At 39.4% G+C, this 23069-nt stretch overlaps 1 protein-coding gene across 7 annotated transcripts in view; it reads right to left on the reverse strand.

The window, feature by feature from the left end:
- Positions 1 to 306: 306 nt before the first annotated feature.
- Positions 307 to 23069, reverse strand: part of map7b (microtubule-associated protein 7b) — a 24118-nt gene continuing 1355 nt past the window's right edge. The window contains exons 1-20 of one of the 7 annotated variants that reach the window (XM_014018909.1): positions 18253 to 18544; positions 11384 to 11554; positions 11207 to 11284; positions 10562 to 10725; positions 9803 to 9920; positions 9361 to 9462; positions 8862 to 8972; positions 7474 to 7569; positions 6332 to 6451; positions 4910 to 5082; positions 3867 to 4009; positions 2702 to 2940; positions 2465 to 2615; positions 2221 to 2389; positions 2029 to 2133; positions 1880 to 1930; positions 1767 to 1797; positions 1579 to 1690; positions 1324 to 1511; positions 307 to 1244 (exon numbers count right to left, since the gene is read on the reverse strand). In XM_014018909.1, the coding sequence (XP_013874363.1) occupies positions 1234 to 1244; positions 1324 to 1511; positions 1579 to 1690; positions 1767 to 1797; positions 1880 to 1930; positions 2029 to 2133; positions 2221 to 2389; positions 2465 to 2615; positions 2702 to 2940; positions 3867 to 4009; positions 4910 to 5082; positions 6332 to 6451; positions 7474 to 7569; positions 8862 to 8972; positions 9361 to 9462; positions 9803 to 9920; positions 10562 to 10725; positions 11207 to 11284; positions 11384 to 11554; positions 18253 to 18415 (2496 nt within the window). In that variant the 5' untranslated portion in view covers positions 18416 to 18544 and the 3' untranslated portion in view covers positions 307 to 1233. Of the gene's footprint in view, positions 1245 to 1323; positions 1512 to 1578; positions 1691 to 1766; positions 1798 to 1879; positions 1931 to 2028; positions 2134 to 2220; positions 2390 to 2464; positions 2616 to 2701; positions 2941 to 3866; positions 4010 to 4909; positions 5083 to 6331; positions 6452 to 7473; positions 7570 to 8861; positions 8973 to 9360; positions 9463 to 9802; positions 9921 to 10561; positions 10726 to 11206; positions 11285 to 11383; positions 11555 to 16091; positions 16376 to 18252; positions 18545 to 23069 lie in introns of those variants that run through there. The other 6 variants (XM_014018911.1, XM_014018915.1, XM_014018914.1 and 3 more) reach the window with 6 other exon arrangements.

The following is a 23069-nucleotide window of genomic DNA, read 5'->3' on the forward strand; positions in this document are numbered from 1 at the left end:
CAATTCATTTGATGCCAAATATAACCGTACAGAAATTTCATAATAAGTTTGAACAACTCGTCCCATCCCCTGCCCTCTGAAGTAAAAGGTTTGTAAGATTAGCAGTCTTAATTACAGAAAACCACTTTGCGTAAAGTATGAAGCCATTTAAGGTAACCTGCAGCACACAACATGGTCTGTTCTCCTTTGAGGAGCAAAACTAAAAACATTTGTCTTAAACTTTCTTTTGAATCGTGAAGTTATGTGGTGGGAAAGCTAAAGCTCCTGTTATGAACGTTTCGTGCAGTAAGGCGTCTGAGCATCAAGTTAGCAGCATTTTTTTTTAATCAAATAAGTTATTCAATCCAAACTTGTCCAAAACAACGATCAACCTTTAACCAAAAGTAGTTTTCCCAGCATGCCCAGCAACTGAGTGACAGGATGTCAGCTTTGACAAGTGTAAAGCGTAAACAAAGGGCCTTAAATTTAAAGCAGATTATTTTTCTTAATTAGAACAAACAAGATGTAGGCAACAAAAATTAATGTTTTCTGTACAGCAATTAATAAAAACTAAAGAAAATCAGACATTTACACCCTATTTCTCTGTTGCATGAGGAAAAAAAAAAGTTTTTCTTTTCATCATTATTAAACCCAAAGTTCATCAACTCATTATCTTCTAGTTTTCAACACTAGATGCAGCAGAATTTTATATTACAAGACTTTCAAGTAGTTTCAAACATTGTGCAGTCACCCCATCTCTGAAATATTGAAACAAAAGAACTACCAGGTTACAATAAAGGAGAACAAATGCATAAATTAAACTATTTCTGGTCTTCGTCTAGGTGTTCCAGTTATACAGATGCTGGAGATCTGATTAAAGTATGTCTGCAGCAACAAAAACTCTTCAAGCGTTTTGGCTGGAGACTTAATATTGATTTTAGTTAATATTATTTCAGGATTTTTCTTCATAATCTCACATGAAGTGGGAGAACAGGGGTTTAACGTCATCCTGGGTAATCAACAGGATTATGGTGGTCCAGGAACGACCACCGTGACCAGTTGGAGACGGAGATGAGATTGTTCCTAAATCTGTCGAGGCACCGATTTTAGGAACGTGCAGCGGGAGGGAAAGAAGAAAGATCTGGTGCTGAGAGTCCTTTCATTGGTTCAGTCCAGCAGCTCCATGTTTCTCTGCCTCCCTCTGGCCTCCTCTTCAGTCTGTAGGCGTGGAATCATCGTGTCACCGATACGATGTCAGGCCACGTCTGGATACCAAAAAAAAAAAAGAATAGAATCAGAATCAGAATAATACGTGTCATAAAAAACGAAAATAAAGGTTATAACCTGGTCCCTGCTGGGCTGAGATACTCTCTGTTCCACTCAGCGGCTTTAAAAGACCGTTCTCCATGAAGGCTACAACAGGAACTCTACCCTCCTCCTCCTCCTCTGCTGCCTGCTGCTCCTCTCCTTCAGGAGGAGACAGCCTGGAGTGTGGAGGCAGTTTGATCACCTCTTCAAACTCCCCATTCTCCCTACGAAAACAGGATGGAAATTAACCAGAGTTTGAAAACACTGGTGACAGAGTGGTGGGATTGGCACCTCTGGTCAGGACGGTGCGGTGCTGAGCTGCAGGAGCTGGGGTCAGGATCCGGCTGCCGACTGCTGCCGTTACTGTGATGTGATGCAGCTGCTGCAGGAGAGGCAGGGGTCGCTGTTGGGGGGGATAAAATGTTATGTATATATCAAAAAGAAAAGCATCAAACAAAAAGAAGATGAATTTAAAGGACCTGTATCGTCTCCATTCTTGACTTTCGGCAGCTGAAATAAAAAGTAAACATTAATATATTTATTTATTTATCTTTTATTTTTATCTCCCATGCGTTTTCACCCTGGTTGTCACCTTTTCTGAAATGTCAGAGCGTCTTGTTCGCTTCATTATCTCCTCAAGACGCTGATGCAGGTGATAAAGGAATAAAAAAAATAAAAGAATTAAAACAGAACTTTAAATGAACCCATATTAATCCTAAACTTCACCTTTAAGCACATTACCTTCTTTCTCTCCAGCCGTTCAGCCTCTTCTTTCTGAAAGTGCTTCTCTCGTTCCTGCTTCAGTCGCTCTGCCTCCTCTCTCATTCGAGACTCCTCCTCCTCTTTCTGAGACAAACAAGTGTTTTTTGTAAAAACAGCACTGATATCTCAGCAAAAAAGCTGTTAAATCCTTTCAGATGTGACTTTTCTGACCTGTTTTTGGAGTCTTTCAGCCTCCTCCTTCTCCTTTCGAAGCCTCTCTTCCTCAGCCGCTTTCTCCTCCTCCTCCTTCCTTCTCCTCTCTTCTGCTTGGCGCTGAGCCTCCTCTTCTCTCCTCGCTCTCTCCTCAGCTTTACGGCGAGCCATCTCCTCTTTTGCTAATCTGCAGGGGTTAACGAGTTTCAGTCAAAGTGTGAACGGTTAATGAAAGCTGAAAACAATGTTTGTTTGGGCGTACCTCGCCTGCTCCTCTTTCTGCCTTCGCTCCTCCTCCTCTCTCTCCCTCTGCTCCCGGGCCAGACGTCGCTTCTCAGCCAGGATACGACTTGCCTCCTCTGGATCTGTGGTGCCCGCTGACGGTTTGGAAGCTGGAGAACTGCTTGAACTCTCTATGAAAAGGAATAATAATAATAAAGAGTTCACTAAAAATAGAAAGCATCCAGGATGTAGGAGGTGTTTTGTATTATTAAGAGACCGTTGGCTCCTGAGGCTGCTGCTGGTATCTGCTCATTCGAGATCTTGTTTTGACCCAACGGCTGAGGTCGAGGCTGAGTACTGAAAGATGGCTCCTCCTCCTCTTCAGCTCTGGTGGGGGTTGTGGGATGGGAATTCTCAGGTGTGACCCTGACGGGACGAAGGTTTCCAGCATCTTCGGCTCCTGGAGACTTGAGCAGCTTGGGAGTCGGTGGACGTCCTGCTGTCTTCAGTGAAAGTCTGTGAAAAAGTTTTAAAAAAAGGAGAAAATCTTTAACTATAAAATATTCTTAAAAAGCATTAACATGAGTAATAAAAGATTAGTGCCACAGCTAGGAAAACACCTGGTGGAACTGCAAGTCTGCTGAGCTTGTAATACAGTATTAACTACTTCTCCCTTCAGTTATTTTCAGGTGAAATAATGCCTTCATCGAGGAACAGTGTTTTTTGGATGCCGAGGAGACTACCCTCTTTCTATGCTTTCTAAGGATGACACAGTTCGACAGAAATGGTTGGACTTTTCTCTTACAAAACATAGTAAACATGAAGCACTGGTGTGAAGATGTGCTGAAGTGGGAGTGTCCAAAACAGTAGAAAGTTCAAAAAGACTGAGGCCAATTTCAAGTCGTTTAGATCAGTGGTTCCTTTTTATCTTCTGACTCACAAAATATTCATGGCAAAAACTTGTGACCCCAAATATTACTGGTCTGAGTACACAAACTTTGTTAATAACCCTAAAAACAAAGGCTACACAAATATAAATGCTTTTTTATACTTATTTTGTGTTTTTGTAATAATTATAGGGAAAATATTACATCACCAATTATTTTATTACACTTTAAATTGATTTCTGAAGTGCAGTGGTTCCCAAACCTTTCAGCTTTTGACCCACAAAATAACAGTAGCAGAGACCTGTGCCCACAACTATTTTTGGATGATAAACATTTGTATCAGCTCAACTAAACATGGGCATAGTAACAATATTTATTATTCTACATGTGTAAATGTTAGGCAACTAAGGTAAAAATGTAATTAATTTAGAAAATCTTTTCAGGACCCCACTTTGGGTACCGACCCCAACTTTGGGAACCACTGGTTTAGATAAGCTATAATGCAACAGTGTTTTCATAACAACCGAAGGTAACAGGGACAGTATATACCCCTACCTGCCAGGAGAGGGTGCTGTTGTTTTGCTGCTCTTTTTGGCCGGAGGAGTGATGTGTTTGTTGACGGGTAATGTCAGAACAGGATTTAGTGGAAGGGACAAGTTGCTCCAGGACTTCCTGGCATGCTCACGCTCTTTCTGCTTCTAGTGAACAAAATATACAGTGTACTCATCAAAGTCATGTACTTCGTGGTAAAATTAAGGTTATAAATGAAAGAATTCTCTACTTAAACCCATGTGCCAGGTGACACACTGAGCAGATGTTTGATTATCATTAACAGGATTGGACTCAAACTGAAATCCTCACTCAGCGTATGACCTCTGGCACCGAGTCAGCAAACAAACAAATAGATAAAGCCCTCAAAATAAAAACTAAAAAATAATAATAATAATAATAACTCCCCATTTACCACGTTCAACATTAAAATTGTAAACAGAATATTGTGTAAAATATATCTGTAACAACAGATCTCAGGTCAGTTCTTTTTGACTAAAATACACAAGAAATGCTAAATCTGCTGAATTTGTTTTTAAATAAAATATTACCCCATAAAAAGTCAAATCTCAACTTTTAGCATTACTGCTACAATAAATATAAAATGCAACGTCAGCATACCTTCTCAAGAACCATCAACTTTTTAGTTAATGTTCACACAGGGAAACATTTTACTACTTTAGTGGTTTCAGCAGATTTTTGCTATCATCTTAGCTAAAGTGTTACAAGAAAATGCTCAAAAAGAAGGAATTTATTCTGGCAACACGTCGGATAAAATGTCAACAACATGATTATTAAAACAAACAAGAAGGTAAAACCAGCTAGTAACACTCAGGCTAGCAGCCGACTTTGATGTTGTGCCTTATTTCGGTGCAATAAATTGATAATCTAATCACTGTGACATTTACAGAAACTTATATAAAACAGAAAGGAAGTTAGATGGAGCAACTCTGACCAGATTATTGAACACCAATGCCCAAAAATAAAGAAATTAGTTACCCATGCAATTTTATTATTTTATAAAAGCATTTCATATTTCTATCTACTACCTGTGTTGTTCCAGTGGTCCTCCTCCGTGGGGTGATGATTTCAGAGGACGGCGCCTCCCTGCTGAGACTCCTCTCCTGGCCGCGACAGAGAGGAAGAGGCTGGGCCTGCAGGGCCTTAAAGGACATTGCGCCCGTGGGGTGGCAGGAAACTGAGCGAGGACACACAGGCATGGCTACAGTGATGTACGAGGTGGAGGCGGGGAGGGTTCAGAGCATTTAGAAGGTGGTATGGATCGCAGCGGTGAGAGAATTCAGAGGACGAGAGCAAGGATTTGATAAAAAAGCACAGTGAAAAGATCAGGTGGAAATTAAACGAGGATGTTAGATGAGTTTTAAGGAAAAAGGGTTCAGTGAAGGATTTAAAGGGAGTGAAATGGTGATGTTTGAAAGGAACAGAGCAGAAGAGAAAGAAAGAAAGTGTTAGTGCTACTGATTGGTGGAAGGACTGCAAATAGACAGAAACCATCACCTGGGCACCTTCATCAACCAAGAACTATTAAAGAGAAGGAATTAGTGAGGAAAAAAAACTGATCAGGTTAGAGAATAAACAAACATTATAATGAGCTATATCAGGGATGGGCAACTGGTGGCCCGCGGGCCACGTCTGTCCAGTCGATTTGATTTTTGTTTTTGGGAGGAATATCTGTTCACAGAATTTCAAAGCAAACCTATGTGTTTAGTCTGCTTAGAGACACTGTCTGAAATGGAGTTGCACAAAGCTAAATATCATTAGCATAATTAAATGTTGTTAGCATATCGTTAGCATAATTGCCTAAATCACATTTGGCCAAAAATGACTTAGGCAATTATGCTATTAGGCTATTGATATGAGAAGTTTACTGAAGTACATTTGGGTATGTGTGCAGCGCTATGTAGCCCTCTGGTAAAGTCAATCATCATTTAAGTTGCCCATCCCTGAGCTATAATAAAGCAAATATAAAGTAAAAAACAAAAAAACATGAACTAGATACTACAATATTACTTAAGCAGGACAAACTACTTATTATCACATATGAGGCACAACAGAAAAAGGAGGTGGTGGGCATGCAGATCTGTACAGAAACACAAGCAAGCAAAGCATCTTCATAAACAGTGGACAACTCTGAAAGTGTGAAGCAAACTGATGAGGGAACGGACTGATGCAGTCAACTTTAGCTCAGTGGGTTAAAAAGTGATGCAAAAATATCAGAAATGCCAGTTTATTTTCTTTTTTTATTCATGTGAAAACATTAACTAAGTCAGACACAGACTGGTAAATGAAGTTTCAGACGGTTTGATGCTTTAAATCTGGTTTAATCTTATTAACAGCTGAAACTGCTCTGGTCAAGACGCTGATAAACACTTTTAGCACAAGTCGTGATGAAATGAGTGAAATAATTGACTCCGTTAACTGGAAGCAGCCCCTCCTGAGCAGTGATATACCTGTTTGCTCTCCAGACAAGCTCATGGCGCTGCGGCTGCGGGCCAAGTAGGAGTGTGTCGGCTGCTGCAAACGGTTCACCATGTTGCTCTCCCACGGTGTCAGCGGCAGGTGGCGCAGACCTGAGCACAAGGTCACAGCTGAGTTTGGACAACAGCGACGGTTTTAAACAACCCCAACCAGATCAGGTAAGTTGTTCGTAACCGCTCAAAGCCTTCACCTTCCCTTCGCACAGCCGTGAAACGTTGAACCATGCTCACCACACCCACATGCACCACACTGGGTATTACATGAAGCAAACACGGTGAAACCAAGTGCAAACAAAATGGAGAAAGGAGAGCAATAAATGAGGATGGTCACACTGCACGAGTCTCTTTAATATCTCATCAGCATGTAGAACGTCTTCATGATGATGACTGAATAATTCATTAGTCTTTATTCAAGAAAATTGAACTTCTGGCCATAATTTCCTGTTTTATATTGAAATGTTTTTGAATAATCATCATGATAACCCAACTATCACCTTGGGACAAACATCATGCAACTTGGCAGTGCTGTTAGTTTTCAGGATGCAGGGAAAAGATACAAAAGGGCTGAAAACTGTTCAAATAAATGAGTCATCAGTAATCTTTCTTTGTCATCCTTAAGTCTTTGTGTCAGTAATGGTGTGCAGCTTTTGTTTTAGCAATCAATTTATAAAAAATACAAAAAAGTTGAATTTTTAACATTTCCTGCTCCAAATAATGAGAAATAAGGTTAAATGTATAGAAGGTGGTCACTTTTCCAGTCAGGATTTAAACCATGTTTCCACAAAAACAACAAGATTATCCTCCAGGGGATTATTAGAGAAAGGGGTTACAATGGAGGAGAAACAAAAAACAAACCTGCTGGTGAAACACAGTGATGTGCATATCGCATGTGCACATGCACATGTTTACACTTGTGTGTGTTTCACCAGCAGGTGAAACACACACAAGTGTAAACAAGTGCACGTGCACATCATATCATAAATACTATAAATATAATCTGTGTCATTCTGCAAATAGAGAATTGCAAATAATGGTTTTCAGACTCATTGACAGTTTCCAGCCCACGAGCTTTGTTTGTCAACATGTCCAGCACACAATGAGAGACCAAGGAAAACCTGTGGTTTTTTGCTGCGTGGTCCTCCCCTGATGTAAACGAGGTTTGGACAGAGCTTTGTTTATGACAGGAGTGGAGACTGTTCTCAGCTGTAAGCCTGTTAGCAACATACAAACAATTAATGAATATATGACCTAATAATCAGCATTAAGCATTAGCATGGGAACAACATTAAAACAATATTTTACAATTTTTTTAAATGTGCTAATTTGCTTTGTTACCAAGAAATTGGAATCATTTTCACTCTTACATTTGCTCAACAAATAGGACAAAAACAAACATTTTAATTACTCAGTCAGGTGAAAAGAATAAGTCTCAAAATATTGCATTTTAGGACAGAAATATTGTTCTCAAACACTTTTGGGTGTAAAAGGGATGAACGTATGAATCAGATCAGAATGGTATGATCACGGGATTGATATAAACATTTATCAAACTAAAATTCTTCATTTTTCTAAAATGTTTTGTGGATTATTGCACTTCTTTATTAAACTTATTTTTTCCCTTCTTCTCTTGTTATATTTTGGAAATATATCTAGTTCCAAAATAGATATTTTGGAAAGGAAAAGAATATTGTGACTAGGTTCTTATATTAAAATGATAGTGATGTAAATATTTACTGTTAATAGTAATAATAGCAATATTAATAATAATAATAATAAATCATGTTGACAAAATAGCATTTGCATGATCCGTGACAATTTTTTTTGAGACTGAAGATGTTTTAAAGTGCCTGTGACGTGACTATCCTTGAAATACAAAAAGTTTAAAAAGGATCTTTGTATTTAGGAAACTTTGCAAATAATTTTACCCGTTTTGTCACATAACTGTCCTTATTTTTAACATGGCTCAGCAAAAGTGAAACAGGAAGTGACATCAAAGGGGAACTCTTTGGTCTTTGTTTATTCAAACAATATTATTTGAAGTCTGACTCCTCGTTTCTCTGACTGTGACTCAAAATATTCTAAACATCAGATTCTTCTCTACAGTCTGTGCTGACAGCCATTGCAGCGATGCTCTGTTCACATGCAGACATTCCCCTTTGACATCACTTCCTCTTAGTTCATGTAACTATCTCAACTGCTCATCACTGCAGCATGAATTTTATTTTATTTTCAATATTTTAATCAACATTATTTTTAAAGAAATGTGTTCATATTTTCTGCAAATATTTGATGTCACAGGCACTTAAAGGTGGAACCACTTTGCTTTAGTCGTGACTTGGACTCATACATCTGGTCACAAATTGAACCTTGTTTCTCCAGACTGAGGATGTTTAAAGAACTATCCACAACAAATAATATATTAAAGAGTCATAACCTTTCCACGAAACCACACAATTAAAACTGATGCATCATGAGTGGATCGTGTTATCGTCGTGTTTATTACCTCGGTCAGGTGAGTGCAGGAGTGTCGCAGAGGAGGAGGAGAGGCGCTTGGTAATGATGGGGTCTGGATGTTTGGTTAAATTCATGGTGGACACTGACCTTCTATTGGCATCTAGGTTCAACGACACAAAAATAAATCAACTATTTTCAACAGGAAGATAAAAAAAAGACATTTAATAGAAGAAAGAGCTGCGGCCAGTAATCTAAAAAGGTTTCTCTACTTTGGTTAATTCAGGTTAGACGAACGGGAAACTACGAGCTCTGCTAACAAAATAACCCAAAATGTTTGGTGATGAATTAGTGGGTCTTTTGTCATTTCAAAATGAAATGGTTTGTCTTTGCCTCGGGACACGACTTTTACTTGAACTGCTAGATGTAGATCCAAACTACCACCCATGCCACTCGTGGTCTAAATTTACATGAACACACTAAAAGGTACAATGTTACTTGCTAGCGTTCTAACGCTAGCCAGCTAACTGACACGGCGCTATGATATTCACATTGGGAGGTCATTCCGTGTTTGTGGTAGAGACTGAAAGCACTCTGCATGTGCTCCAGTCCAGCAAGGTCGAGTGGATAGAGGAAAGCAGACTCAACAAAACCTGAACCAAGAGAACAAAGAAACAAAAAGAGAAGGAAGAACATGAGGGTGAATTTAAGAATAAGGAGAGAAAAGGAGGAAGAGGTGAAGAAAGGCATGGTTAAATAGTAACAACATAAAGCAGCAGTGAAGAAAAGATCCAAAATAAACATGGGAGGGACATTTTTGACACACAGAGGCAAGCAGACATATTTTAAAATAATCCCGAGCCAGATAGACATCAGGGAGATAACACACACAATGTGAGGAACTGTAGATGTGTTGGAGCATAATAAAAAGCTCTGGGAGAGTTGTGTGTGTTTGTGCAGGCACTGTTTTGTTACACAATGTGTTCAAAGTACCGGCTGCTGTGCTGGGAGTGTTTGTGTGCAGTGCTCCTCCCCAAGACCAGCGGTTCTGCTTTGGCTTGGTTTTCTGGCCCTTCCCCAGCGTGCGACGAATCACCGCCTCGTGACGCACCTTCAGACAAAACAACAACAAGAAAATCCTCGGTATCAGGAAGCAGCTACCTGCCTTACCAGCGGCTGCAGCATTTTCATTTTTGTTCTCCACATCAAAACTCTGATTTCTGTTTAGTCTGTATCAATAATAAGTGATCTGCACACAAAAGGTTGACAAAGGTCAAAAATGTCTTGAAGGAATACTCAAGATAATTTTTAAGCCATCCTATGAAATATTGCAACGTCAACAGCTTTTAATTACTCTCTGATTTACATTTTTTAAACGTATTCTCTAAAAGCACCAAAAGTACGAGGGGACTGTTGGGTTCAGTTGGTTAAACCTAAAACACTGTGTTGAATGGTTTGATACGGGTACATGTATTGTTGCACCCCATAAATAAATAAATAAATAAATATCTCCATCTTTGTTTTCCTGTTTAGTTTGCTGATGGCACAATGAATCCTGGGAATTTGTCGAACCTGCAGCCTGCTCAGATGCGGCGTACGTTTTGTGAACCCGTGAAATCGAACAGCCTACGGCGCGGTGCGGTGATGTAACCGGACTAAGAGCTGACCTATGTGGGCTGCAGTCCCTGAATTGAGACACTGCCCTTTGTTATGCAGAATCAGTTAAAACAAAGAAAATAAGAATAAAAGTACCCGGTCCTCCTCCAGTTTTTGCCGTCGTTTCTCCTCCACAGCGACCCGTCTTTGTTCCTCCTTTACCCGCTGCTCCTCCAGCCTTTTCCTCCTCTCCTCCAGGTGCTTCTCGTAGTGCTGCCTGGCTCGATCCTCACGAGCTTGCCATTGGGCCTCCTTGACAGCTGAAGCATGCACAGAAAATACACACATTGTTGGGATTTTGTAGTGCATTAGTAAATTTACACAAACTTATACCAATTCTATTAAGGGCCACGTGACTTAGCTGTAGCGCTCAACACAAAGCAAATCTCAGATCTCATTCAATGAAGCCAGACTGACTTCTAAAAAACATAAACAGGATCAACAAACCTACATAAGAAGCCTTTAGTAACAGAAATCTTTAAAACATAGCCAACACACTAGCCTTCCTTAAACCTGTCCCATTATGTAACATAAAATCCATGGGAACTGGGTGCCTGGATTTGACCTGGACTTTATATAACATCCAGGGAAACCAGCCGTTCACCACAGCTACCAAAATCATTTCAGCCACAATGTGTTGGGGGGGGGGGGGGGAAGCAAACAAGAAAGTGAGGGATTCATTTAAAGCTCCGTTACACACAGCGACTCCAAGTCGACCACAAGAGATGAAAGAATGCTCACCGTTCTGTTTCTCATGCTCCTCCCTGCGCTCACGGGCCAACCTCTGTCTCTCGTCAATCTTGTTGAAGAGCAACGAGTCTGCAGCACAAACAGTTCAACACCAACATCAGCAGCTCTACAAGCATGTTAAAAAAATTAACTCTACTAGCTGTGTCTTCATTTTTCTGTGAGATTTACCTGTTTTGGTAGCATAATTAGCGTAATTACTTGTGCTTTTGCTGGGGTTGGTGCAATTGGGTGTGGGGATAGGGGTCCCTGTGGGAGTGTAGGTCCGTCCGGAGCCCGAGGAGCTGGGACGGGTGATTGTAGAGGATCGACCATCCTCAGATTGATACCGAGAGAAGGACGCTGCAAAAAAATTAAAATAAAATAAAATTACATAACACTAAGAAAAGTGAAATGCAGAATAAGAAAAAGAGGGAAAACATAGCCCATTTGTCATATTGAACATATTTTTCCTGAGCATTTGCAATCTCATTGGATTCTAAATGTTTGCAACCAAATGACCAGCAAGTCGCGCAAACACATTATGACTGGTCAGTTTTTGTGTGCACAAATTGTAAAACTTGACCCTGTACATTTGTTTTATTACCCAAATCATACACCCACCTCAGCTCATTTTGTACACGCTTTAACAGTCACAGAGAAACACCCATGGAAAGAAAAAAATTAATTCTTGGGAAAATTAATAATTTAAAATTTAAGTAGAAAAAGCAGCTGTTTGAAAGGAAAAACACTTGCCGCCATAAAGTCTCAGCAGGATGTGAAACTGCTTTATAATACAAGAATAAAAGGTGTCAAGACGTCAAGAGAATTCATCACAAAAAGGCCAAAAAGAGGTTAAAGAACTTAGCAGCAGTGGCACAGAGCGTCTAATTATAAATATGTAGGATAAGTTGCCACTGCAGTGGAGCAGGCTCTTTTATCTCCATCTCTACCTGCAGGAATGTACATTTTTAAAGAAAGATAACTTTAACCTTGTGCTTCTTTGGTCATGTCTATTATCAACAATTCCCTACTAATCCAGGAAAAATTGCTTACATATTTATGGCTTATTCAAAAAAGCCTAAAAGCAAAAAATTACATCCAAAGGGAAGTTTTTGTCACTGCTGGGACTGAGCTACGCATCGCTCACACTGAAAATGTTATTCCATAAACAAGTAGCTGAAGATGACTTAAAATCTGAGCCATTAGCTGGAAATATTAGATTGCAGTTTATTAAGCCAACAAAATTTTAGTCCAATTTTGAGAAAATTGGATCAAAAATGATTTAATGCAGCTCTGTCTAAAGTTGAGGCTACCCTAAACTTGAAAAATTCTAAACCAAGTTATTTGGACACAGGATTAACTGAATTGCCATTTTATGCAAACAAGTGCAAACAGTACATCTCCTGTAAAGAATTTCTTTATTATTATTATTTTTTAGGTATTGGTTTCAACCATGCCCATTTACAACAGGCTCAATGTATACACACTGGAAGGGGGTGCACTTACTTGCTTCTAGCCTGTGTCCACAACATGAAAGTTCCTGTGGTGTCAATCAAGATGATTGGTATACTTTGAAAACACAGTTTAAAGATTGCGTATAAGAACAAAGACAAGTAAGATGTGAAAGATTAGACAGCTGCTGGCTCGTTTCAAATGATACATCAGTTTTTATTGTTTTATTTTATTTAATCAGGCAAAACCCATTAAGGTCACGGATCTCTTTTTCAAGGAAGGACTGGGCCTGACGGCGGCCTAGACATGCTTGTGTTTGAACTGTGGGGAGGAAACAGGAGCACTCAGATTAAACCTACACAAACACAGAGAGAACATACAAATTCCACACAGAAAGACTCTAGGCCCAACTCAGGGTTTGAACCCAGGACCGTCTTACTGTGAGGCAACAGTGCTGACCAACAGATATGCTGCAGATTCTCTATTCAAAATGACGAAGTGTGTTTAATCATGACTGGTAAACCTTGCTTTGCCTCTATTGTGTTAATGTAGACACTAAAGGATTCCAGTAAGTCTGGATGAGACATCATTGGTGTTTAAATGAGCAGGTTTTTATTCATGATATGAATTTCCAAATGCATGATTTGTAAAAATAAAAAGAGCTAAACAATGCAAGGCCTGGAGTATGTTTCTATAAAACCGTTTGATTTTGTTCTGCAGTGGAGCTTGTTAGTTAAACTGAGTAAAACACTGCACTAACTGTATCTTATATTATTACATGACCTCAGTGCAGTGTTTCCTCATCAGGCTGAGGCTATTGATTAATGGTCCCATCAAGCTTAGGGTGACTCAGCACTTTCAGGTCAGCCTTATGGATGCAAAGCTTTCCATAAGCTCTGATGAAGAGGTACAAAAAGAGAAAAGGGCAATGCCATTTAAAGGCAGGACTGATGGCTAAATTAGTCAAAGAGCTGATATGGCTGAGCCAAAGTTCAAGAATATCCACAACACAAAAACAGTAAAAGGTAAAATTATTTGAAGGATACATAGCACCTGTAATCTTACATGTCAAAAATTTAAACAATCTGTTATAGATTAAAGTAAATGTTAGGTGAATTTCAGCTTCTAACTCACCAAATTTTAGTTTTATAGCTATAAAAATGGATGAGTTGTAGCCATTTTTGTTTTGGTTAAAGTCATTTAGCTGTGGCAGCCATCTTGAATAAGTTTGACTCTTGAACAAGCATTGTTTACTTTCTGAGAATTTCAATAAAATCTGTTTATTAGTAGGGGTGTAAATCACTAGCTTTATCACAATACAATATCATATCTATTTGTTTGGATGATGGATACAATGTTTCTAAATATCACAAAATATGTGATATATCTTGATGTCCGGGGCTGGGTGCTTGGGCATGCGCCGGCTCGGCCTAGTGGGCCTTGGGTGCCTGGCCCTGTTGGACCTTGGCCTGGGGTGTGTGTGTGTGTGTGTGTGTGTGTGTGTGTGTGTGTGTGTGTGCGCGCACCCTGGGGGCTTGGGCTTCTGTGTCCATGCCTGGTTCTGCTCTGGCACGGTGGGTGCCGGCGGGGCCTATGAGCTCGTCGCTGCTGGCCCCAGGGGTTTACTGTGTGTGGTTGCTGGTGGGGCTCTCCCTGTTTTCTCCTATGGTCCCCTTTGGGGGGTGGGTGGGCGGCCCTCCCGGCGCAGGTGCCTCTGGGGGCTCCGCGCTTGGGGTCCCTTTCAGGGTCTTTGGCACTGGTCTCCCTTATGTCGGCTTTGAACTTTACGGGTGTGTTGTCTTGTGTTTTCTAGATATACTGTATATTCCACATATCTTCTAACCTCTTTTTTCACTCTTTCCCATCACATTTCACTTTTTTTTTCTTCTCTTTACATTTCTTCTTTAAAAAGAATCACTGATGATGAAGAAACTAAGAAACTAATACTCAGTTCTGCTTTCTACTGAAGTGGCTAAAATATCAATTCACAAGTTTACAATCAATACGATATTGATCCAAATTGGGCAAATGATGATGATATGGATCAATGTTTTAGTTTTGCTTTGATGTAGTTGAATCATATATCAAACTACCTGGGTGTCATTTCTTTACTTCTTTGATGTGTTTGTTTAGTAATTTATTACCGGAAGGTGAAAGAGGAGCGAAGTACAGTATTCATATATTATGCTAACAAGTATCCCTAGTGCTTTGATGAAGTTTCTTTTCCAAATTGCAGATTTGTCCTTCTTTCTCTTATAATTCCAAGTTTCTGACATGTTTCACCCAAACTGGCCTTGCCATCTCCACCCAGAACACATTCCCTTGTCTAAAAGCTGGAAAAAAACATGAGGTCATAGCTGATGAGGTATTAGATGTCACGGTCTATGGGATGTCTGTAGAGGTGTGTACACAACCATCTACAAGTTTGCACAGCCTCAGGTGGACGTGCTAATAATGGGTATTGTTATAAAAAGAAAAGCAGGACTGGGACTGTGTACTCGTTCTCCGAATTCATTTTCCTCAAATAAAAGATCTGTTTATTGTGGCTAGAATTGCTTCCTACAGCTAAATATTAAACTTGACATTTGATCATAAGCTTCTGCTTTAAGGGGAATTTTTTTAAGATTTTGTGCTTTAAAGAATAGATTTATTGTGTCTGAAGTTATAATATACTCAGGCAAACCTGGCAATTGGTTTTATGTCACATTCAGACATTCAAGAAATTCTCCTTTTTCATATCATTTTTTCCACTTACTGACTGGTCTCTAAATCCACCCTCATGTTGTTAACTACAGTCATGCTGCTAAATGATGAATCAAGCTTTAAATGCACAACAGTTTGGTTGTCTGAACAACATGCAATGTTATAACAACAACAACAATAATAATCTCAAAGTACTACAGAACAGCATAACACACATATAATAAAACCACACTAATAAAAACAACAGCCAGAGTTAGGAAAAAGCTTGTTAAAAATATCTAAACTAAGAGTTCACCTAAGAGAAGGTGAAAGACTTGATTTGGGGGATAATATCCCAGCTAAATTAACAATAAAAGCCTGTGTAGACATTATTTTTTGCTAAACTTTTAAACAGGTCTGGGTCATTCCAATTATTATTATCATCAATCTAACAAAACTCATTTAAAAAATCCATTTTAGCACTTTAAATGACGAATAAATCCAAAGTTAACATGATGGCAGTTCAAATTTAAATCCAACACGGTGCTGAAACAAAGTTGTCCTGATGCTCATGCACAGTTAGGTGACCTGACTCTTGGGTGGTTTGGGTGCGTTATATGAAAACAAAGACACAGTTTAGTCTTGAGGTTTGAATAAAAGGTTCACTTAAAATTTCACTTCTTTGTCTTACACTTCCCAACACCTACATCAAACCAAGTACCTTCCTGCCGAACCTCTACAGGGTAAAAGTAAAAGTTTCTACCTGGATTGTGGTTCATTGTTTCAAGGGTGTTAATCCCAGGCTGGGATCTGTGATGCTGTCGGTTGTCTCCACTTTGGCTAATTCAACCAGAAGGACAGAATCATCATCCTGACTTCCTGAAAACATCCTTCACTGTCAAACAAAATAAAATCTAAAGTCCTGGGATCCAGGTAACAGAAAAAGAAACAGAATTCCACCTGACACTTCAGTTTCTGAAGTAAAAAGGAAGAAACAAGAGGTCAGTTGGTGTCACGGCTGATGATGAAATGTGTGAAACGGATCGTGGCGACCCTTCAGCCCCCATCCTTTTGTTCATGCATGTTTGTATCAGTGTGTATTTAACATGAATGTGTGTGATGGAGAGTGGGATACAGAGAGAGTGTGGCCATTTAATCTGCCCCTCCCATCTTCTGTGTTGTGTATATGTGTGTGTGTATACACGCACACCCTCCCCACCCCCCACCTATCTGCATTCGTTGCCCGTCAGATTAAATGGTCAGAGTTGGCGATTAATGCTCTGCTGTCCAGGCCAGTGGGTAACATTGAGCACCGTGTGCAGCTCCTTCCTTCCCTGCAGCCTGAGAGGATTAGCTGCAGCTAATGCTAAGCCAAACTGTAACCTCCAACCACCAGAGAGGAAAAGGGGGCAGGGATGTGAGGCTCTCTTTATAGGTCTGCACAACAGGCATTCAGGCCTGGATGAAAAGGCGCAGGAGTTGTAGCCCAAGCTGCTTTCATTGTACAGCATCAGACAGGGTTCAGCTACACTGTTTGAAGATCTGCCTGATTTCACCACAAAAGGCTGTGCCCAACAGAAACTGAAAATGTGCCATTACACTTTGCTCCTTTATTTACAAACTTTATTTAGAGGGTGTCCATGAGAAGCACTTTAGTCAGGTTTATTCATACAATAAACAAAACTGTTCCTTACAAATGTGGCACCATTTAAAAGGGAAATTAACACTTTCCAACTATTTAAGATTGCCACAGCAAAGAAATAATCTAACAAACTCAAATGTACTTATTTTTGTGCTGAGTATATGTAGATTAAGCCATTTTTCACCAAAACACACCCAACAAACATGACAGAAATAAATCGCTCCCTACCAACACAACAATCCCTCCAACTTTACTCATCTATTATTAAAGGCTTAAGTGAGCTGTTCCATGAATGTTTGCTCCATGAGGAAATGGCATCTAATTTAGACAGATGGAGTCAGGTTACCCTTGTATGACTTTGGGTTGAATAAATATTTCAGGGATAAAAAAAAAGATAATTAAAGAAGAAAACATAAATGAAGAGGGCAACGATGCATGAAAGACCAAAACAAAACAAAACGTTTACCTGCTCCTTCACAATAAAACTCCACAAACACTGCTTATTGTCATACAATATAGAGGATTATTCAGAGCTGTGTTCCAGATGGATAAATACAATAAAGATAAATTCACCCTTTACTGCCAGATTATGTAATAAAATAGCATTAAGTGTTACAAGCATAATATTTATACTCCGTTTAGAATACTACACCACCCCTTTAATGATTTACACTGCAGGAATCTCTTCCCTGAGGGCACTATCAAGAACATTTAAAGTTTTGTTGATTCCCAGTTTCCACATTGGTACCTGCTGTGACTTGCTGTCCTGTTGACAGACTGCTTTGCTTACTAATGCATTAAAACTTCATCCACGTGAAGCAGACTGTGCCGTCGCTCTCACCCGCTGCCCTCGTCTCCTAATCTTGCATCGTCAGCTGACTTTTTTTTCTTGCACAGACAAAAACTGTCCATCATCACCAGTCCTGTTCATCAACTCTCTGTAAATAGTTAAATGCGAAAGAACAAACAGAGATCATCTTACACTCCTTTACAAAAATAAAGCCGTCAAATATGTTTACTTTCTTAGTCTGAACATTTTTTTTTGTACATTTAGCATCACAACCAGAATAAAAATACCCACAAAACTGTCTTGCTTTTCATGCTCTGACCTATTTTCAGACCTTCTGCAGCTGGGACTCTCAAGACAAATGAGTCATTTCTTCTGTTTAAATAAATCTTTTTGTCCTTGATAATGCTCCTGTTTGCTTATGGAAGTAGACAAAATTAAAGAGCTTAAAAACTTTAAGACTTCTGTAAGATTTCCCTCTTCTTCCCCCCTTACCTTGTTTCTTCTTGTAAACATTCCTCTGTTTCTGTCCCTCCTCTTCCTCATTAATGGTAAAAAGTGGTTGGATAGTAGGACGGATGCTCGTCTTTCTCAGCTTCCACTTGTTTCGGGAACATCCACCTCCACTTCCTCCTTTTTGTCCTTGGCTATCTGGCATTGCCTGCCCTGTTGCTAGCCCCTGGCTAACTCACCCAACCCCTGCCCATCCCACCCTGCTGCAGAGTAGAACAGGATGGAGGCTGGTGCAGGTCGGTCCTGGGTACCAGATGATTCTGGAAGTGCAGGTCACCCCTAAAGACTGCTTTCAAGAAAGAGTAAGTAGCTAAAAGCTACATAGTAACAGTTTCTTTGATCTGGCTGCACATAAAAAAAGGTATTTGGGTAGAAAAAAGTGGACTAAAGAGAAGATAAAAAAGATGAGTAAAGAAAAGCACAATGCGTGCTGAGGGAAGAGTGTGAAAGGGACAAACAGAGCAGCTCACTGTCCTCCGTCTGTCCTGCCTGCGATGGCAGTGCCTGGCATGGAAACAGAATACGACGATGAGGATGAGCTCTTGGCTTAGAAAGGAAGACTTAATCCGTACGAGTGGCTCCGTCGAGGTCTGCAAGTATCCCACTTCTTCTTACTACGGCAGTCTTGAAAAGATGCTGCCTCTGCTGTTTGCACATCTACCGCTATCTCTCTTACCCCCTCCTCAGTTCTCCCCGTCTAACATCTTTTCTGTGAATTTGAACTTGTCAGGAGAGCCGCATCACACAGGCGGCGACTTTCCAGCACTCACAGGAGCAGGACACGGCAGCAGAGCCGATGAAATATTCAGTGCGAATTCAGTAGTGGAAGGGGAGCCGGTACAGAGTGATGGGTTTCACTGACACCAGCCGCGCGTGGACCAGAGACTCTGTGGAGGTGTGAGAGCTGAGGACAGGCAGTCTTTTAAAAACAGGCACAAATACAGCCAGGAATTCACTCACTAAAGCAAATGATGCAGCATCGATGATGTCCTGATGGTAGAAGTGTGTCAGGACATCGTCTCTGGCTCCGCCCACAACTACAACTTAAAGAGATACTTCAGACCTTTTGAAGTGGGGTGTTGGAAAAGTTAGCAATAATTATTGTTATCCTATTTGTTGCAGATAGTTTTTAAGCCATCTCAGTTTGGAGAAATAAAGAGTTTATTTATGACTGGACTGATGAGCTACCAGGTAGACCAGTAAGGGCCAAGACCTAACTGCTACAACCTTATAACAATCTCAAATATAATGATAATGCAAATGCTACTTTATAAACCTTTACATTAAATCATCTTCACATTATATGATTAGTTCATTTTTTTCCTGCCACTGCAAATAGCTTCTGGTGCACTCCCAGCAGGGAAATTATTATATTTCAGTCAAAATAACTATGTAAAGCAAAACCGATTTAAAAGTTTATAAAATAGAGAGTTTACAAAACATGTTATTAAACTTATGAGACAGGAAAAGTTTTACGACATCGGCTGTTAATGTTGGTCCTAGCTGCTGTCTTGTCAGTCTGATCAATTCAACTCAATTTCTCCAGAGGTTGACTAAAGAGTTATCTACAACAGGTAGGATACTGTTATTAAACGCCTCTCTGCATGGAGTTTTGCATGTACCGTATTTTTTGGACTATAAGCCGCACCCGCCATTTTTTAAAAAAACGTGTGAACATCAACGTACAAGCCGCACCGGACTATAAGCCCCACCCCCCACCCCCCATCAGTAAGCGGTCCTCTTCAGTTTCGGAGTTAAACGAGCTGCGTCACACAGCGGTATCTGTTCAGTGTTGCTTTCTTTCTTTTTTGTCACTTCAGTAGAAAATGAAACCAAATATTAGTTTATTTATTTCTTCATCATCAGTGACAAAATAATAATAATAATAATAATAAAAACTCTTGCATGCAAGCGTGCTTTTTCCCGTTTCCTCACAGTTCAAAAACATGCATGTTGGAGTAACTGGTTAAGTGAGTGTGAATGTTTGTGTTGGTTGTCTCTACATGTCCATGTGATGGACTGGAGACCTGTCCAGGGCGTACCCCTCCTTTAGCCCAGAGCTGTCTGAAGATGGGCACCGGCTTCCCATGACTCTGATGGAACAAACGGGTGAAGAAGATGAACTGAAAAACTCTTTCCATTCAAGCTCTGTTCACAAGTGAAGAGAAGTAGCATTATGTGCTCCACTAAAAAGGGTAACAAAGATGGTAAAGAGTAAACATGTTAAAACAATGAAGTAATTTTTACAGAGGCGAGGGTATTACAACTATAAGTTATTATAGATGATATATTACAGATTATATTACAGATGTTTAATCAGTAATAGGGGTGTAAGAAAATTGTTACACTGAAATATCGCAATATTTCTTTTTTTATTTTCTTTTTTTTAATAGAATCATTGGGAGAAAAAAAAGTCAATATCACCTTGCTTATAAAACTGTAATATACAGTATATCCTGACCCCTGTGTTGTAATCATATAGTCACATTCTTGCCAATACACAACCCTAATCAGACTGGAAACACTGACCTTCATATGCTAGAACAACAAACATTAATGCTCAGAGACTAAACAACCAGCATTTTATTTTAAAATCCAGTGTCACACAGATATCCAAGCATAATAATGATTAGAGACAATCACCTAAAGGCTTTATAGGCCCAGAACTGTTACAGATCCACTTCTTTTTACACACAACCTTATAGCTTCAGTTAATCTGGATAATGCAGTCCATAATACTATGTGCTCAAAAACAATTAATACCCCCAAATCCCACCATTTTCAGTGACAAATTACATGAAGGAATTCAGGACAAGATCTGCTGCTCCTTAGAGAATACACACTGTACAAACGCACACACAAGCAATCTGATCTTTGTCCCTACAGGGGACAGCAACGTTGTAAGACTACACTTGACTTTAACATGAGAAGATGGGCGACACACCCTTACTAGTGAATAGGTGTGAGAGGAAAAGACAGGATTATAAATTAATTCTTATCGTGTTAATAAACACGTATTTAGTCTGGGGCTTCATTTTCAATTAAAAAAGGTGATGGTTGTCTTTCAGGAGAACAAAAATGCTCATAGAAGGATTGATTTAGAACACAGCCAAGACAAAGCCAGTCAAATGTGTGCTACGGTACTAAGTTATTACAAATTCATTTACAAACTCTTGTTTTTAATGAAAATAATTCATTCAAATAAACAAATAAATCAATGGACGGCAGCACGCTATATTACCTGTAAGACAAAGTTGGATCCATAAATTAAAACTCAGGAAGTCACTTCAGTGTAAAACATAAATATAAACATGATGACACTGAGCCTGACGGACTACAGGGGAAGCAGTGCTTCTCTAACAGAGCACGAAACAAAAGCAATAGAAAAGGTTTTAGCTGATTTTGAAGGATAAATTGTTAAGTTATTTTAAAAAATGAACCTCTTCGTTCTTACTTCAGAGATATTCAACCTCTCTAAAAGGCCCTGTTGCACTTTAAAATGTTATACAACTTGTGAAAATTTGGTCCAACGCTGAAGATGTAATATACACTGCTCAAAAAAATAAAAGGGAACACTTAAACAACGCACGCTAAGTCCAAGTAAATCAAACTTTTGTGAAGCACATTCAACTCTGTGCAGAACAAAGTACTCAATGCAAATATTTCATTGATTAAGATCGGGAGTTAGCGTGCGTTGTTTAAGTGTTCCCTTTATTTTTTTGAGCAGTGTAAAAATAATAATATTAAAAGCCTCTTTTGGATGTATACATGCTAACGATGAGATCAAATATAATATAACCTATGAGTAATTTAGTCATAATTTTCACAAGTTGGCATAAAAGAGCCTTTAACTACTCTTCTTGCACAGAGTCCTCTTCCTCACCTGTTGTCAAACAACTTAATTAGTTGCTAAATGTTCTTTTATCACTCCCTCAGCTCTTTGTTGCCCCGGCCCAACTTTTTAAATACATTTTGCTGCAATAAACTTCAAAATTACCATTTTTTCCTTCTAAAACTATACCATTTTTTTTGCATGTGAATAAAATAGGAGTTGTTTACTATATAATGTACCAACTAGGGCTGCTATGATTAATCGATTAATTAACAACTAATCGATTATTAAAATAATCGATGACTAATTTAATAATCGATTAATTGTTTTCTTTTTTGTTCTTTACTTTGTTTTCCTCTCCAAACTGCTTTGACACCTTCCACTGCCACATCTGCCTTTCTGTCCTTGACACACATGCACAGTAGTGGTAACTGGGGTGGGCCGTGGACGTCACCAACCAACGTTGTTGAAACGCTGCAAACGCATCAAGCATGGAAGTTGCCATCTATACTTCCAAAAGATAAAGAATCAAAATGACCAAAGTACTTCAGTAAAACACCTCAGTCATCAGCTGCACGCCACAAACATGTTGGTCAATCTGTTCCCCTACAATTTCCTCTAAAACAGTTGTGCCCAAATTGGTCCTCAAGCGCCACTCTCCTGTATGTTTTTAGTTGTTTCCCTGCTCTTTAGCATGCCTTCATGTTCTGCAGAAGTCTTTTAATCCCTCGTTCATTCAAATCAGGTGTTAAAGCAGAGAAAACATCTCAAATTTTAGGTATTTCTTTGTAACACTGTTTAATTTTAAAAAAGGATTAAAAATACTTGGACAGGGGGAAACATTTAAAATCTGAGATGTTTCTCTGCTTCACCTGATGCGAATGAATGAATGATTAACAGGGATCAGCTAAAACAGTGTTTCCCAAAGTGGGGTCCCGAAACATCAAGGTGGGGTCCTGAAAAGATT

Source organism: Austrofundulus limnaeus, unplaced genomic scaffold (genome assembly GCF_001266775.1).
Source record: "Austrofundulus limnaeus strain Quisiro unplaced genomic scaffold, Austrofundulus_limnaeus-1.0 Scaffold205, whole genome shotgun sequence".
Lineage (NCBI taxonomy): Eukaryota > Metazoa > Chordata > Actinopteri > Cyprinodontiformes > Rivulidae > Austrofundulus > Austrofundulus limnaeus.